The 16,748-nt window shown below is 67.6% G+C and overlaps 1 protein-coding gene across 3 annotated transcripts in view; it reads left to right on the top strand.

The window, feature by feature from the left end:
• TNS3 (tensin 3) overlaps positions 1-16,748 on the top strand; it is a 138,556-nt gene that overhangs the window by 63,257 nt on the left and 58,551 nt on the right. For all 3 annotated transcript variants that reach the window (XM_041753243.1, XM_041753244.1, XM_041753246.1), the window contains 3 exons: positions 7,176-7,305; positions 7,585-7,650; positions 9,684-9,788. In XM_041753243.1, coding sequence (XP_041609177.1) covers positions 7,176-7,305; positions 7,585-7,650; positions 9,684-9,788 — 301 coding nt within the window. The remainder of the gene's footprint in view (positions 1-7,175; positions 7,306-7,584; positions 7,651-9,683; positions 9,789-16,748) is intronic.

The following is a 16,748-nucleotide window of genomic DNA, read 5'->3' as shown; positions in this document are numbered from 1 at the left end:
ACGCCCCTCGCCCGCCAGGACCTCGAGAGGAAGGGGCTGGCATCCTCAGGCCACGGGTGCCAGGGCTCAGGTGTGTGGTGCACGTGTGCCTCCCTGGCCCGTGGGCTCAGCCACTGCGCTGCGCTGCCTCCGAGGACAAGGGTTCCCTCCTAGGATGCTCTGCGGAGCGGCTCCCAGCCTCCTCCGGGGGGTCAGGAGATCCCGAGGGAGAAGGGGAGACTGTGTGGGCATCTCCCAGCGCTCGATGACCAGCCCACATGCTGAGCAGTTATTGAGCGCCTGCTGTTTACTCACAGCCTCCGGGGCTGCACGGGGCCGTGCCTCTGTCTCCCCTTGGCCCCGGGCAGCTTGAAGAGAGGCCAGGAGAGGCTAGCGGGGCTGCCGTTGGGCGTGGCCCTGGGTCCTGCAGCCCCGCACCTGGCACGGCGGATGTCCCCGGGGCGGGGGGCTCCCTGTGGTTGGCGGCCAGGCCCCCTTGTGACGACCCCAGGGAGGTGGCCAGGGCCCCGAGGCTTGAGGGTCGCCTCCCACCCAGACTGCGGGCTGGTGGGTGCAGGTCCCCGGAGGCAGGGAGGTGGCCGGTGCACTCGGGCCCTCCTCCCTGCCTCTACCCCTCCCTCGCCCACCCCTCCCGCCCTCCTTCCTTCCGTACCAGGAGTGCATTTACGCACTTGCCCTGTTTCGAGCTTTCTGGGTCTCAGTGTGGGCCCCCAGCACAGGAAGGAAGGGAGGGACAGGGTGACATCTTCGTCCGGGAGGAGCTGGTGGGGGCAGCGACCTTCTGTGGGAGAGGGACCAGGCTGGGCCCTGCCGGGTGGGGCAGGCGGGTGCGAGGCCCTCCTAGGGGTGCAGGCAGGGGCTGGGGGCGCCAGCGGCTCGGTGGGTGGGCTCGGACGTCCTGGAGGCTGAAGCCCGAGGACCAGGCAGGGAGGCCTGCGGGGTGCTTGTGGGAAGGCTGGGGCTGTGGGCAGGGTGGGTGGGCCGACCCCAGGGCACGGGACCTGTCCTGGTTCGTCCCATCCGTGCTTCCCGTCAAGGCCTGGGGCGCGGGTTGTAGGAACGGGGTGGGGATGCAGGGGTCCGGGGCTGTGCTGCAACAGGGTCGCCTCCGGTTGGCCTTCCGGAGCCCTCTGGGCCCTCCCTCCCCGCCCCACCACCTGGGTGGTCCCTCTGTCTCCGCGGAGGCTTCTCCTCCCTCGGTGGCCAGCCTGAGGTCCCCTTCCCGGCCCCTTGTGTGGCCAGCCGAGTGCTCACCCCCGTCCTCTTCCCCGCTCCCCTGCGGCTCCCAGCTGCCCCTTGCTCTTCCAGCCGCCAGTGTCGACCTGCTGGGTCCTGGGACCCTCCCCCCGGCTCCCCCAGACGCCGAGGGCGAACCCGCTACGTGCCCCCCACGGCCGCAGTCGTGCCGACCTTGAACCCGGATGCATCCCGACCCCCGGTGTGTGTGCCGCCCGCGTGTGCAGCATGAGGCCGTGGCGGTCCCACGTCCTCTCACAGGAGAGTGGCCTGGGGGTTTCCCGCCCCCTTGATCGCGTGTCCCCCGAGAGGCAGTGCCGTCTCATTCTGCAGGCGACCCGACGCCCCATCCTCCGGGTCCTCCCTGGCAGGTGCCGCGTGTCCGTGCCGCCTCCATTTGGCTGCTCCTGCGATTGGCGCCCCTGTGGCTTCTCCTGCGAATGCCAGGCCTCGGTGCAGGGCCGGTCACTGTGCTTGTCGGGGGGCGGGTGGCCACGGTGCCCGGCGCGCTCCCACCATCCCCACCAGCAGGCTGGCCGGCGGGGTGTCCGCTGCAGCCGCCCTGTGGGCCTGCTCCCGGGGCTGCCAGTCTCCTGGGCATGCGGGGACAGCAGCGATCGAGGCGGACGCCACCCTGCACGGGGCTCAGGCGTCCCGCGGCTGCGGGTCTCGGGGGTCATGCACCCTGCGGGCACCCCGTCTGCAGGTCGGTTTCCAGTAGGGAAGCCGGCAGACGGTCCCCAGCCGCACCCCCCGCCCTCCAGGGCTGTAACCTTGTTTGATGGACGCTTCCTGTGTTTGTGACTTGCTTTTGTACGCTCTGCACTTCCTGAGCGCCCCCTTATCAGCTGGGAGGACGCCGTGGGATGCAGCCAGCAAGGGGCGACGGTTCCTGGCGCAGGCCACATGCCAGTCGCCCCAGGGACCGGTGCAGGCCACACGCCAGTCGCCCCAGGGGTGCAGATCATGATCTGGCTCGAGACACCCGGAAGGAGCCGAGGCATCTTGCGTTAGTTTCCCCGATAGCTTTTGTTTATTTTTTCTTAATGATTTATTTTAGAGAGAGAAAGAGAGAGAGAGAGAGCGTGCACGAGCAGCGGGAGGGACAGAGGGAGAGGGAAGCAGGTGCCCCGCTGAGCAGGGAGCCCGATGCAGGACTCGATCCCAGGACCCTGGGCTCATGGCCTGAGCAGAAACCAAGAGTCAGATGCTGAATGGACTGAGCCCCCGGGCACACCCCCAGCTGCCTTAAGGAGCTCCACAGAGCAGAGGGGCTACTCGGCACACACCCATCCCCCTCCCGGGAGCTGGACGCCCCAGGTCCATGCTGGTCCCCCGAGGCCTCTCCCAGGCTCAGACACCGTATCCTCCCCTCCCCACCTCCTCCCAGGTCGTCACACGAGGCCAGCTCCTTGCACGTGTCTGCATCCTGATCCGTCTACTTACAAGCCCACCGGCCAGAGGGGAGCAGGGCTCAGCGGGGGGGCGGGGGGGGAGCAGAGCCCAGGTGGGGGGGGAGCAGGGCTCAGCAGGGGGGGAGCAGGGCCCAGCGGCGGGGGGGCGGTGGGGGGAGCAGGGCCCAGTGGAGGGGGGAGCAGGGCCGAGTGGGGGGGGGAGCAGGGCTCAGCGGGGGGGAGCAGGGCTCAGCGGGAGGGGAGCAAGGCCCAGGGGGAGGGGAGCAGGGCTCAGCGGGAGGGGAGCAGGGCTCAGCGGGGGGGAGCAGGGCTCAGCAGGGGGGGAGCAGGGCCCAGCGGCGGGGGGCGGCAGGGGGAGCAGGGCCTAGGGGGAGGGGAGCAGGGCCCAGTTGGGGTGGGGAGCAGGGCCGAGTGGAGGGGGGGAGCAGGGCTCAGTGGAGGGGAGCAGGGCTCAGCAGGGGGGGAGCAGGGCCTCTGTCCCTCAATCACTTCTTGGTCGGAATCCCACCTCCTGACACAGGCGTGTCCAGGCCCCCCTCCTAGATCTTGCTACGTGTGCACCGGGACGTGAGACCCGCCAGCCGAGCACCAGGCCCCGCTGCAGGGATCGGGCTGCGTGGGCTCCCGCGGGCCGGGCACCTCTGGGGCTCGCGGGGCTCTGGCTCCCAGGTCCGCCTTCCCCAGAGGCGGGGCCTCACGCGGGGTCCTAGGGGGAGGCCCGAGCCCTGCTGAGCGCAGCCAGGCCCTTGCGTCAGCTTGCTCCGGAATTTGCGTGGGTGCGGACGCAGCAGGAGCTGGCGGGGCCCAGGGCCAGGACGGGCTTGCAGACACTTTCCCGCCGGGGTGCTGGGTCTTGTGGCCCCCGCGGAGCCAACCCGCAGCCACTTGTCTTGTGGGACCTTGTCACTGCGACCCAGCCTCCCGGGGAGCCTCGGCGAGCTCGCAGCACCGCGGGCCTCCCGCCGCCCCCTGCGGGCCCGGCTCCTCGGGCATCGTGACCCTGTCGTGACCCTGTCGTGACCCTGTCGTGATCCGCGCTCTCTGGACCTGGTCCTTGTTCCGTTCCACGGCCCTGGTGCACGCGGGACTGCGCTTTCCTCCGCAGCGGGTACCTCGCTGACCTTGCCGTGGGTTTGGGCAGGAATTCCAGTAGTTCGAAATCACGGTTGGCGCGGACGCTGGCTGGTGTGGGTGTTGGGACTTCAGGGGCCGGCTGGCGACGATTTCAGTCCGAGGACGCACATTCCTCGCGGCCCCCGGGGCCCCAGCGGCGGGGAGGGGGCGGCTCTCCTTTCTGATGGGGGGTGTTGAGCTTCAGCAGGTGGGAGTTGGGCACGATGTCGGGGGAGGACAGGGTGGCAGGGAGCGGGGGACACCTGTGGGCTGAGCTCCGAGCTGGGAGCGCGCTTCCAGGCTGCGTCCTCTGCCTTAGACCCCGCGGGCCCAGGTCTGTTCTCCCGTGATGGAGAGGACGCCTGGCGCCGCCCGGGGCTCGGGGGGCTGTTACCCTGCACCAGGGCTCGGGGACCGGCTGCAGCCCGCGCCCCACGGGCATGTGAGCACCAGCTGTGCCCACGGCATGTGCTGCCCCCGTGCCCAGTGCTCAGCGTACACCCGGCACCAGCGCCCCCTGCACCAGAGCCTCCGGCTTCTGGCGGCGCAGCAGGTGGTCGGCGCCTCTGATGGGATCCCCTGAACCGAGCCACGAGGTCACACCGCGGCACCCCGAGCGCCTTCCCTACCTGGGCCGGAGCGCGCCCCGGGAGGTGTGAGGTGTGAGGTGTGCGTCCCACCGCGTGCCCTGCTGGCGCTTGGGGCCCGGCCTGTGGCGGACGGATGTCCTCGCGCACGGCGGCCGCTGTTCCTCGCTTTCACCCACGGTCCGGGCTGCGGCCACCTGAAGGTCTTGCAGTCGGAGGCAGGGGATGGACTCGTCCTGGAGACGTGCTGACGCCAGAGGGGCGACGGGGAGGTTAGAGACTGTGGTCGCATCACGGTGACGAGGCGCCGCCGGTACTTTATATCCCCAAGGGAACATCTGGTCGGGCCATTGCCGATGACTCTTTGCACCGGGTGGGGCCACCGACGCCCTGCAGGTCTGCTGGGCTGGGCGGGCGGGTTTAGGCTCTGCACGGGGCGCCGTGCCCCGGTGGGCTCCTGGGGCGGGAGCTGCTGGGCAGGGGCCGCTGCCCGGACCTCCCGGAGGAGGCTCCTGTGCTCTTCTGCATCTCCAGGAGAATCGGGCGCGCGTGCGCGGGCCGGGTGGCAGGTGCCACCCCACCTGTGGGGAGAGAAGCTCGGGTGAGGCGGTCAGGGCCGTGTGGGGAGGCTCGGGGTGCCAGCCAGCGTGCTGGCCAGGATCCGCGGAGCCCCAGGAGAGCGCGCATCTGCACCGGCCGGTGCCGTAGGTCACTTCTCCACTCCGAGCCCTGTCCCGTCAACAACCCGCAGTCTTGGGGACACCCGGGGAGGCTCAGGGGCTGAGCATCCGCCTTTGGCCCAGGGCGTGACCCCGGGGTCCCAGGATCGAGTCCCCACTGGGCTCCCTGCATGGAGCCTGCGTCTCCCTCTGGGTCCCTGGGGGGGGGGGGTTGGCCCGGCCTGGGGGTGCCAGGTGGGGTGAGCTGTCCCTCAGGAGCCAGCTGCAGGATGAGCCTGTCAATGGGGTGGGGGGAAGGCCCCCAGAGAGAGGGCTGCGGCCGGGGGCTGGTCTGCCCAGCACCCTCACTGCCCTGAGGTCACCCGGGGTCCCTGGCACCCACGCTGGGCAGGGCTCCTCCCTCCTGGGTCTGACCCTGGGGGCTGGGCTGCCCCCTTAGGTTGGAGCCTTTGTCCTGCTGCCACAAAGTTAGGTTCCCCTCGGCATTTAGGACACTTTGGGATCCTCCTGCCCAGGTCACCATCACGTTCCAGGTGCAGGGGCCTGTCCTGGAGAGATGGGGGCGCCAGGATCCCTGCGGGGTCCCCTCTGTGGTCTGGGTGGCTGGGCGCCCTGCCGAGCGGTCAGTCTGCGGGGTGGGGGGGTGCGTGCAGCTGAGGCTCGCAAGGTGGGGAGGCGCGTGCAAATGTTGTGGAAGGGATCCCAGGGGTCAGCCCTGGGCTGGGACCCCCGAGACGTCAGAGACCCCAGCATCCGCAGCAGGGGACTGGGGCTGTAGGTCTGCCCCTGCACAAGCCGGCTGCACTTGCCCCCCTTCTCCCGGATCCCCGCTGGCCGGTGCCGATGCCCCGGGCAGCCACGTTCACACCGGCCAGCCCGGCATGTGGGTCAACACCAGACCCTCCCCGGACGCTCGCTTTGTAGTCTCTCCTTTATTTGTCAAGCCGTTTCCTCGTTTCCTCGTTTCCTCGTGTAGATGGCACAGAGGTAAACAACCCTGGCTCTGCCCAGGGGGGTACATTTCCCGGGGCTCCTGGGGCTTTATTTCTCCCTCGTGGGCTTCTGGCCGTGGGCCCCCGGGGACCCTGGAAAGGAGCCCTCGCTGTGCTGTGCCTCGCTGTGCTGGGCCCTCCCCGTGGCCCCGGCGCCCATTCACCCCTTTGGGCATGGAGGGCACCCACGTAAAGGTGGGAAGTGACCCTCGGAGTCCCTGATGCTGCGCAGAAGGGGTGCTTCCATCCTGCACATCAGCACATCACCCCAGAGCCCGGGCTGTTCCCAGGGGCCCAGTGCACCCCAACCTTCGGGCCTGGGTTCAGATCTCCCCACTGGTGACTCTGCAGGTGGGTCTCAGTGAGCATCCAGGACATGGGGCAGTCTGGCTCGGGGCTTTAAATGCCCGGTCCCCTCCCTCTGGGTTTCTTCCTTTCTGCTCCCAGGTCCCCCTTGCTCTTTAGGTTCTAGCAAGCACAGAAGCACTTAGCGTAGCACAGACGGTAACGGCCCGCCACTTCTCCCGCGAAAACAGAAAGGTTTTAAGTTGAAACAGAGAATTCCGACAAAAGAAGAGTCAGCTCCACGGGGAGTTATTAGAAGGATGGGACTAGGGGGCATGATGCTGAGGGAACAAGTATGTGGGTCGGAGAAGGACGATCATCACGTGGTCTCCCTCATATGGGGAATGTGAGAAGTAGTGAAAGGGATCATAGGGGAAAGGAGGAGAACTGAGTGGGGAAAATCAGAGAAGGAGACAAACCACGAGCGACCCCTAACTCTGGGAAACACAAAGGGTTGTGGAAGAGGAGGTGGGCAAGTGGATGGGGTGACTGGGTGACGGGCACCGAGGGGGGCACTGGACGGGATGAGCCCTGGGTGTTAGACTGTATGTTGGTAAATTGAATTTAAATTTAAATAAATACTAGAAGCCAGGAAGACGGGGTCGCGGGGCCGTCCTGCAGACCCCGTCCAAGCAGGCTCACATGTGTTGGTCTGAAGACCGAGGTGGTGGCCTTTCCGAGCTTGGGTCCCGGCGGGGGCACCAAAGCAGTGGGGACATTGCAGCAGGTGGCAGAGTTGGGGCCCCGTGGAGAGTGCCCGCCCCTCCTGCTCAGGATTGGCCCCCGGCCCTCCCCTCTGCACACCAGGTGAAGTGCTATCATAAGAAGTACCGCTCGGCCACCCGCGATGTCATCTTCCGGCTGCAGTTTCACACGGGCGCCGTCCAGGGCTACGGCCTCGTGTTCGGGAAGGAGGATCTGGACAACGCGAGCCAAGGTGAGGCCCGCCAGCGGCTGGGGCGTGGGGGCGGCTGGCAGCGGGTCCTGGTTGCTCTCTGGCCCCGTTCTCCCCACGCCCCGACGGGCAACCTGCTCACAGCTCGGGGCGGGCCTCACGGAACACGGAGCCGTGGTCCAGAGAACATTCCAGAGGAGCACGCTGGGACGTCCGCACCGTTGGGGTTTGGGCACCGTCCGGGCTGGGGCGGAAACGCACCCCTGGCCCTTGCTTTCTTGCCCCACCTCTCTGACCTTGTCCACGATCTTCCTTTCTCAGATGACAGGTTTCCTGATAACGGCAAGATTGAGTTGCTTTTCTCCGCCACTCCCGAGAAGATTCAAGGTAGGTGGGGTGCTGGGGCAGGGCGCCCGCCCGAGGGGACGTGGGTCCCATGGGGTCTCCGTACGGTCTCCCACCTCTGCACAGCGGGAGATTGCCGTCACAATTGTTCCAAGAACAGGCTGTTTTTCAGAGGGTATGGGGTGGCTTGCAGACTGCGGGGCCTGGGGATCAGTAAGACCCCACAAATGGCCCGACTTCTGCCCGAGGAAGGGCCCGGAACCTCAGTCCCTGACAGTCTGTCCCTCAGGCCGGGAGATCCTGGTAAATGTCTGCTTGTCCCCAAAAAACAATCGAATGTTTTGGAAGAGGATTAAAAGTCCATCGTCGGGTGCAAATATTTATGTGCAAAGCAGATTCTCCTTTCTTCTAAAAATACACGGAAGGAGAAATCTGCCCCTTCGTCGTCAAGGCGAACAGTTCTTTCTTACAGAGAGAACCGAACACGTGAACGTTTTAATTCAGGCCTTGATTGCTGGGAAAAGTAGCCGCCTTCCTTCTGAGGTCGCTGCCCTAGCTCACGGTTAAGTGTAGGGCTCGTGAGGTCAGAACCCCATCCGCTTGCCCAGAACGTGGGCAGGTCGGCACATGGTCTGGGAGCCTGGAGCCCGCAGTCCTGGCCTAGACCTGCCTCTCCGTCCTCTGCCCTGGGGCCGGTCGCTCGGTGCCTCTGGGTCCCCGTCCGTGAAGTGACCTGGGTGGTTTTGTGCAGACGAGGCACACGGGGCCCGGGGTAGACGGGGCCCAGGGTGGACAGAGCCCCAGCTGGACGTAGCCTAGGTGGACGGGGCCAGGGTGGACATGGCCCAGGGTGGACGGGGCCCGGTGTGGACGCGGGCTAGGTGGATGGCGCCTAGGGTAGATGGGGTCCAGGGTGGACAGAGCCCCAGGTGGATGTGGCCTAGGTGGACAGGTCCTAGGTGGATGGGGTCCAAGGGTGGATGGGGCCCAGGGTGGACATGGCCTAGGTGGACGGGGCCCGGGGTAGACAGGGCCCCAGCTGGATGTGGCCTAGGTGGACGGGGCCCAGGGTGGATGTGACCTAGGTGGACAGGGCCAAGGTGAACGTGGCCCAGGGTGGATGGGGCCCAGGGTGGACGTGGCCTAGGTGGATGGGGCCCAGGGTAAATGGGGCCTAGAGTGGACAGGGCCCCAGGTGGATGTGGCCTAGGTGGACATGATCTAGGTGGACGGGGCCCAGGGTAGACAGGGCCCCAGCTGGATGTGGCCTAGGTGGACGGGGCCCAGGGTGGACGTGACCTAGGTGGACGGGGCCAAGGTGGACGTGGCCCAGGGTGGACGGGGCCCGGGTGGACGCGGGCTAGGTGGATGGGGTCCAGGGGTGGATGGGGCCCAGGGTGGACGTGGCCTAGGTAGACGGGGCCAAGGTGGACAGGGCCCAGGGTGGACGGGGCCCGGGTGGACGTGGGCTAGGTGGATGGGGTCCAGGGGTGGATGGGGCCTAGGGTGGACATGGCCTAGGTGGATGGGGCCCAGGGTAGATGGGGCCTAGAGTGGACAGGGCCCCAGGTGGATGTGGCCTAGGTGGATAGGGCCTAGGTGGATGGGGTCCAGGGTGGATGGGGCCTAGAGTGGACAGGGCCCCAGGTGGATGTGGCCTAGGTGGATAGGGCCTAGGTGGATGGGGTCCAGGGGTAGATGGGGCCCAGGGTGGACATGGCCTAGGTGGACAGGGCTGGGGTGGATGTGGCCTGGGATGGATGGGGCCCGGAGTCGATGGGGCCCCCACTGGATATGGCCTAGGTGGACGGGGCCCAGGGTGGACAGGGCCCGGGGTGGACGGGACCCAGGGTGGATGTGGCCTAGGTGGATGTGGCCCGGGGGGACGGAGCACCAGCATCCCCTTTGTGTCCTGCCGGTAGCGTTGAGGGCAGTGCACCCCGGTTGTCGTCGCCAGCGCTGTGGGCGCGGGAGTGTGGGTCTGGTGCTGGCTGCTGGCACTCGAGCCCGGCGTGCCTCCGCCTCTCCGTCGGGCCGGCGTGCCTGGGCGGTGAGTGACACCTCCTCCCACGCAGGGTGTGAACACTTGTGCAACGACCATGGAGTGATTGTGGACTTCAACACAGCAGACCCTCTGATCCGCTGGGACTCGTACGAGAGCCTGGGTGCAGGGGGAGAAGGTAGGTGTGGCTGCCACTGCCGGAGTCCAGGCGAGGGGCAGCGAGGGCGGGCTGCTCGCGCTTCCACGGGAGGTGTCCCCCCATCCACTCGGCTGCCAGAAACCCTGCCTTCCCTAGGGGCCCAGAGCCCCCGCCCCCGGGCGCTGCGCGTCTGGGGGTGCCGGTGAGACACAGGCTTGGTGAATCTGGGTGGGGCGTGTGGCACGGCCGTGGTGGGTGGCGGCCGGGGAGCTCCAACCCCCCCACCCCGCTTCCCTATTACTGGGGCGCCAAGCGTCTGGTCACGGGCGGCCTCCTGGTGACTCTGTGTCCCTGGACCTCTGAAGCTTCGGGTTAGTTGAGGCTGCTGTGACCCTGGCGTGTTGTTTGCGTGCTCGCGTGTGCACACGCGTTTGCCCGCGGGATGGACCACTCGGCCCCAGGTACCATCACGAAGGGGGAGAGGGCCGCGGGGCAGGCTCTGCTGGGCTTCCCCAAAGAAGCCACCTCCTGTGCATCTGAGCGGGGAGGCAGCGCGGCCTTCCACCGCGGTCACCCGCCGCCACCCACCCGACGGCCGGGCCTCACTTGGGAGGGAAAACCAAAGTGCTCCTGTCACACTGGTTCCACTGGGGAGTGGGTGGAACGGCGTCAGCGCTGGGGTCGGCTGCGTCCCGTGCACCGCGGCGTCTGGGGCCCGAGAGCGCAGACCACCGTGTCCCGCAGGGGCCGCCTGCTGCAGGCTCAGCGTCCACACCCCATATGAGTGTCTTGCGCCGGCATCGGCCCCGCGTGTGCTCGGAACCCCGCTCCTCCGTGCCCCCGACGCTGTCTACACGGTGTTTAGCCCCTTTCGGAGCCGCCAAGTGGACGTGGCCTGGGTGACCCCGAGCCGTCCCGCAGATCCCAGGGCCCCGTAACGGTGTCGTCACTCCCTCTGAGCTTGGTGGGGACCTGACGCGGGGTGGGTGAAGGCTCGTGGGCCCCCGCGGCGTCTGAGAGAGGGCACGTGAATGTCGCCCGGCCCTGGCGCTGTCGGACAGCCACCACGGCATGGCCAGACCAGCGGCACCGGGGCCCGGGAGGGCGGGCTGCGGTGCCCCAGACCCCGGTGACGTTTCTGTCGCCGTCACGCTGGTGTGGCTCAGCGGCGCGTGAGTGTAGCACCACCGAGTGTCGACGACCGTCTCACGGGGAGGACTCCCTAGTTTGGAGCATTGCCCCCGGGAGGCAGTGCTGACAGCCGCGAGGGCTGCTGCGCCGGGGCCACGGTCCTGCCCCCTCGACCCCCGCTCCTGCCACTGGCGCTGGGGCTCTGCGACGCCCGCAGTCCTGCTGCCCTGTCCACAGGGAGGGTTGTTCAAGATGCTTGTTCTTGAGCTTCCCGCTCTGAACCTCCACTTACCCACCTGTGAAATGGGATCTAACGGGATAGCCCCAGAGATCACCTCCACCCCTGCACCCCCTTTCTTACCATGGCTCGGGCGATCCACCTGCCCTGCAGCTCTGATGCCTTTGTGCCGGGAGGATCCCGGGGAGGGGAAGATGAGCAGGCCTTCTGGCGCGCGTGTGCAGGTACGTGAGCTGTGCCTGTGTGGACGCGTGTGTGGACACCTGCACGTGCACGCGTGCTCACGTGTGCATACGTATATACGTGCCAGGACGCATGCTCATGTGCACGTGTCTACGTGTGTGTTTATATATACAAACACGCTATGGACGTGCATCTGGTGCAGGTGTGCGTGTGTCTGTTTGCCGTGTCTTCGCCTACGCGCGTGTATGTGTGCCCACATAGCGTGTGCGAGTCTGTACGTGTCTGCGTATGCACGTGCCTGTGTATGTGTGTGTGCAAATGCACCATATGCACGCGTGTGTGGGGGTGTGCACGTCTGTATACGAGCATACTACATACGTGTGTGTACGTGGGCGTCAGCGGGCGTGTGCCTGTGGTCTGTGCACTGTGTGCCTCCCTGAGCGGTCCCCGTAGGACGCACCCCATGTGCCGTAACTGGAGCGCGTGCCAGGAATTAGGAGACCATCCAAGCGGCGCCGCTGCTCAGCCTGTCCCTCGGTGACATTGGCAGGGGGAGGTGGCTCCTGCAGGCAGGGGGCAAGGGGTACAGGAAGGCGGAGGGCGCAGGCCTGTGGGATGCCGGGAAGGGGAAGGGAGGCCTGTCCCACCAGGAAGCATCCCGGCCGGAGGGCCCTGGAAGGGAGCCTGGGCTCAGGGTGACGCTGGGTGGTCAGTGGGTGGCCCCTTCCTAGCAGATAGATGACTGAGACCACCCCAGATCCAGCCCTGGGGTGAGGTGCAGGAAAGCTGCCAGCGCGGCCCTCGGGGGATGTGAAGCCCTCCGGGGCGCCCTGGCCTCCAGATTCTGGGCCTTGGCCCACTGGTGAGTTTCTGGCCACAGAGGACACTTTGCTGGTCGTCGGGTGCACAGAGGGGGCCGCGGCACCCAGGTGTGGGCTCTGCAAAACCCTGTCGAGGTCTCACGGGCAACACCCTCTATCGGGAGTGGCCCCAGATGACCCTGGGGCAGCAGCGGCCGGCGGGCGGGGACTCGAGTGCCTGCACCTTCCCAGGTGACGTGGCCCCGTCCGTCCAACCCCCTCGCACACAGGACCCTTGCACGCAGGACGCTCCCGGTTCCCAGCGGGGCTGGCCCAGGGGCGCCCGCTACACGTTCCGGATCCAGCTGCAACATTCAAAAGCGGGTTCAAAAGCGTTGGTCCGGCTCTGACATCTGGAAACCAGAGCGAGCTTTGGATCTTGGGTGGCTGAGCGGAAGGGGGGGGTCTGCGGTGTCCTGCCTGGCTCTACTCCTGCGGGGCCCGCTTGCGGCCCCCTGCGCTTCCTGGGCTGGGAAGTCCCTTCCCTGCACCCTCCAACCCCTCCCCGAACCCCGGCAGGCCCCGCTCGCTCCCTCCCCGGCTCACAGTGCAGCTGACCACCCAGCCTCCTGCTCAGACCTGGGGGAGCACCTTCCCGTCACCTGCCTCACCTCCAGCCCCAGCCCACCTTTTGGGTGTGATCCCAGGACCCCAAGAGTTAATCCACCCCCCACCCCCTACCCTGCGCCCAGATAGCCGGCACCCGTCAGGACAATGTGCTTATCTTATCTGGAATCCCAGAGTCTCCCTCTCTAGGCCAAGAACCATAAACACGTCCTTTGGGTAGGGATTGGGTCCTTTGGCAAGAAGACCGAGATGTCGGAGGCAGTTTAATGAGTGACAGCCGCCCGAGTGAGCACCCTGGTCGCTCGGAGCCGCAGCTTTTCTAGGCTTTTCTAGCCCGAGCGGTCAGGATGCAGCTGCAGCTGGGAGCCCACGTGGATGCCCCCGGGACGGCCGGGCCTCGAGCGGCGTCGTCCTCTGCAGACACTGGCGCGGGCCCAGGCAGTCAGCTTGGTTGGGCCGGGTCCTTGGCTGGGTGCGCTCGCCTGGACCCCGTCGCGTGCTCATGTCGGCGGCTCCCAGACCTCCTCCGAGCCAGGCAGGTGGCGCGTGCCCTCCCTCCGGGTCCTGTCGCGCCCGCCCTCGGTGGCTGCATCTGCTCGCGGAGCCTGGCCGTCCTGGCCGCCCCACATCCTTCCCGAGCGCGGGCTCGGGACTGTCACCAGCGCCCTGCCTCGGGGGCCAGCAGCTTGGTTCTCCTCGCTGGCAGGCTCCTGCAGGCCAGTGTTTGAGAGGTCGGGGGGCCTGCGACCCCCCAGGGGTGGCCGGGACGTCTGCTATGGGTGGGGGGGGGGGTCAAGCCATGCTTTAGAGGTTGAAATCCCAGAGCTGGTGAGTGAAGGCGGAGCCCTTCAGCTGCTGTAAGCCAAGCACAGAAACGCTGATGATGGAAGAAACCTAGGGCCCCGCCGTGCACCCCCAGACGGCGTCCCTTGGCCTGCATGGGAATGCATAGACTGGGCCTCGAGACAGCCCTTCCCTGTCCCCCATGGGGAGACCGGCCTCCCCCAGGCCAGGAGGAGGAGGGCGCCTCTTCCCCGGTGGCTTCCCTGCAGAGCCCGGGGAGGTCCGGTGAGGCCACCCCTGCAAGAAAGAGTGGGCCCCTCAGTGTGGGCAGGACAAGAGCCCGAGCGGGGCGGGGGCTGCGTCCCCACAGCCCTCCCCAGCCCACCCACCCCGGCCTCTGGCCCCGGGTGTCGCCAGGTGACCGGCTCCGGCAGGGCCTCAGTCCCCTTGGCAGTGGTGCTGGTGAGGCAGGGAGCGGGGGTGTCCCCGGGACCGGCCTTGTCCTCAGCAGGCCCCCGCCCACCGCCTGCCTCCTGGGCCTGGCACGTTGAGGTTGTGCATCACGTCCTGCTTGGAGACGAGCTCGGCCGGTAACGTCGGAAGCCACTGGCCGCTCACGGTCGTTGGGACGGCGTGCAGTTAAAGGCCAACAAACAAGACCTTTACATGCACAACTGCGCGTAAACTGGGGGCTTTTATCCCCAGGGGCAGGTCCAAGGACGGGGGCACGGCCGTGCTTTCCCGTCGTTGCCCTGGAGGCTGTTGTCAGGGGCGGCGCGGATGGCGGGAGGCGGGAGCGTGAGACGCTGTCCCTTCCTGGAGTTCTCCTGAGCAGATGCAGCCCAGAGCGTGCAGTTTGCAAAGCATCTGGACACTTCTTGGAATCGGGGTCACTTCTGAGGCAGCGTGTGACCCTCTGTCAGCCGTGCAAGCTCCCGGTGACCGCAGGGGCTCAGTGCACGCAGGCAGGTGCATCCATCCAGGGTGGTGAGGGAGGCTGCCACCGTGTTCCTGCTCCCTGGGCGGGGGATGCGCGTCTCTCGGAGCCAAGCCGTGGGGTCGTCCCCATGGCCCCTGCTTCCAGGCAGCTAGGGGGGCCTTCTTGTTGGGGATGCCTGGTATGTCCGTGGCAGGCTGGCAGGTGCGTGTGTTCCAGACAGGAGGCGGCGTCAGGCAGCGGAGGGTGCAGGCGGGGCTGGTGTAAAGGAGCCCGCCCGCGGGAGCGCATGGTGGCCGCATGCTCGGTGGCCGAGACCTGAGCCCGTGCGGTCGCCACGTGTCCTCGAAGGCCCGTGGCGGCTCGTTGGTGACGCGTGAAGACACCCACCCTGGAGCACACGCACGGGGACAGCGAGCGGCACGGAGAAATCCTGGCTTCCGGGATCGGTGTGCAGCCTGCATCCGTCGGCCGCGGAGAGGGGCGCCCCAGGCCTCTTCCTCACGCGGGCATCAGCCCTGAGATGCGCCGTCTGGGGGACGGCGGGTCCTCGCTCACACCGGCCGCGGCCCCGGACGCTCCGGGCAGCGTCTGGCTCTGGTTCCTTCCCTTTCCCCGTGAGCTCCTGCGGGGAGATGCTGCTGCGAGGAGCTCGCTTACTCGCCTCGCTTACTGCGGTGACAGCGGCCCTCGGCGGCAAGTGGGTGAGTGGGTGCCTGCTGACCCGAGGGTGCCTGGGTGCTGAGCAGGTGCGCCCAGGCACGTCCCTCGCTGGCAGAGTGGAGGCGCGGGGCCTCGCCGAGCAGGTGCTGAGGCCCGAAAGGTGCGGATGTCGGGGAGGGCGTGGACGGCGTGGACGGGGAGGACGGCGTGGACGGGGAGGGGTGCAGGGAGAGCAGGAGGCCCGGCCTGCGTGATGAGGACAGACACGTACGGGAGCTTGAAAGGGAGGAAGGGCCGCGGGGCGGAAGGGCCCAGGCGGACGCCTGCTGGCCACTGGCTCTGGGACGCTGGGGCTGGAGGCCTCCCGGGAACTCAGGTGGGCTGAGCTCCGGCCCCGGAAGCCTCTGCTCCGCCTCCTCAGCCTCCAGAGCTCCGGTTGCACGAAACCTGCTGCAGGAAGCCCCGCCCTCGTGTTTACATTGCGCGGTCGGTGGAGTGGAGCTCCCAGCTTCTCCTGGCTTCACCTAGAAGGTGCTGGCCCAGCCCCAGAGGAAGGGCGGGAGGCCGGGGAGGCTCCCCTCCGCCCGCGGGCGCCTTCTGGGTGGAGGCCTTTCTGCGTGGGATGGTGCCCCCCCCCCCACATGCTGCGGGGCCGCTTGGAAGGAAGGTAAACAGGCAGCGTGTGCCCCCGGTTGCACGTGCGTGTGCATGTGTGGGGCTCTGCAAGGCTCCCCAGCCCATGGGAGGAGGCACAGGGGAGCCAGGTGGTGCTCCCGGGAGGCAGGACGCCGGGAGGAGTCAGTAGAGCGGCCGAGGCGCCCTCACTTGCGGCTCTTGGGGGTCTGAGCCCTAGGAAGTGCCCCGGGTGCCCAGCTGCTTCAGCTTTCCGTAAAACAGAAACCAAGGTAGAGGGAGAGGGTGGCCTTGGGCTCACGTGATGACGGGCCTCCGCTAGTGACCCCCGGCCGCACGCCCGGGAAGGAAACCATGCTGGCCAGCAGCTGTGTCCCTGGTGGAGAGGGGGCTGTGGGAGCCTCAGCCCCGGAGCTGCAGGGTGGACATCCCGGGGATCCTCCGAGACCAGGCCAGAGGACACGGGGCCCCCTGCCCGCTCCCCCCGGGTCCTGCTCTGGGCCCCAAGGCTGGGACCGGGTGCGCCGTCTGCATGACAGGAGGGCCCGGGGGACTCCCCCGAAGTGGGTGGCAGGCGCAGGGCTCTGCGTGGGACATGGGGACGCCCGATGCCGGCTCGCACAACGACTAGACTTTTGGAGGAATTATTCTAAAACCTGTTGAGAATCCCTCCTTCCACCGAACCCCCGACGGGTGAGGCCGGCGGAGCTGAGTCCCGCACCCTCCTTTGTCAGGCTCCCTCTTGCTCCCCGGGCTCTGGGCCCAGAAGATTTGTAGCGGCTTCTGGAGCCTGCAGCAGGACAGGAGCGGGGTCTGCAGGGCCGGCGACGCCCTTGGGGTGGCTCGCGGGACGGCCCCCATCCCTGATCTCCGGGCGGCTCTCGGACTCCCCTTTGCAGCTGGGTCCTGCACAGACGAGGAAGGTGAGACCAGGGAGGTGAATGCGCGCCCAAGGGCACCAGGCTGCTTAATCGGCGTTCGAGGCCTGGTGGCGCCTGGAGCCA

The sequence above is a fragment of the Vulpes lagopus genome, chromosome 4, assembly GCF_018345385.1.
Source record: "Vulpes lagopus strain Blue_001 chromosome 4, ASM1834538v1, whole genome shotgun sequence".
NCBI classification, from domain to species: Eukaryota; Metazoa; Chordata; class Mammalia; order Carnivora; family Canidae; genus Vulpes; species Vulpes lagopus.
Note: the sequence above shows the minus strand (reverse complement) of the source record. Positions and strands in the feature narration are given on the sequence as shown.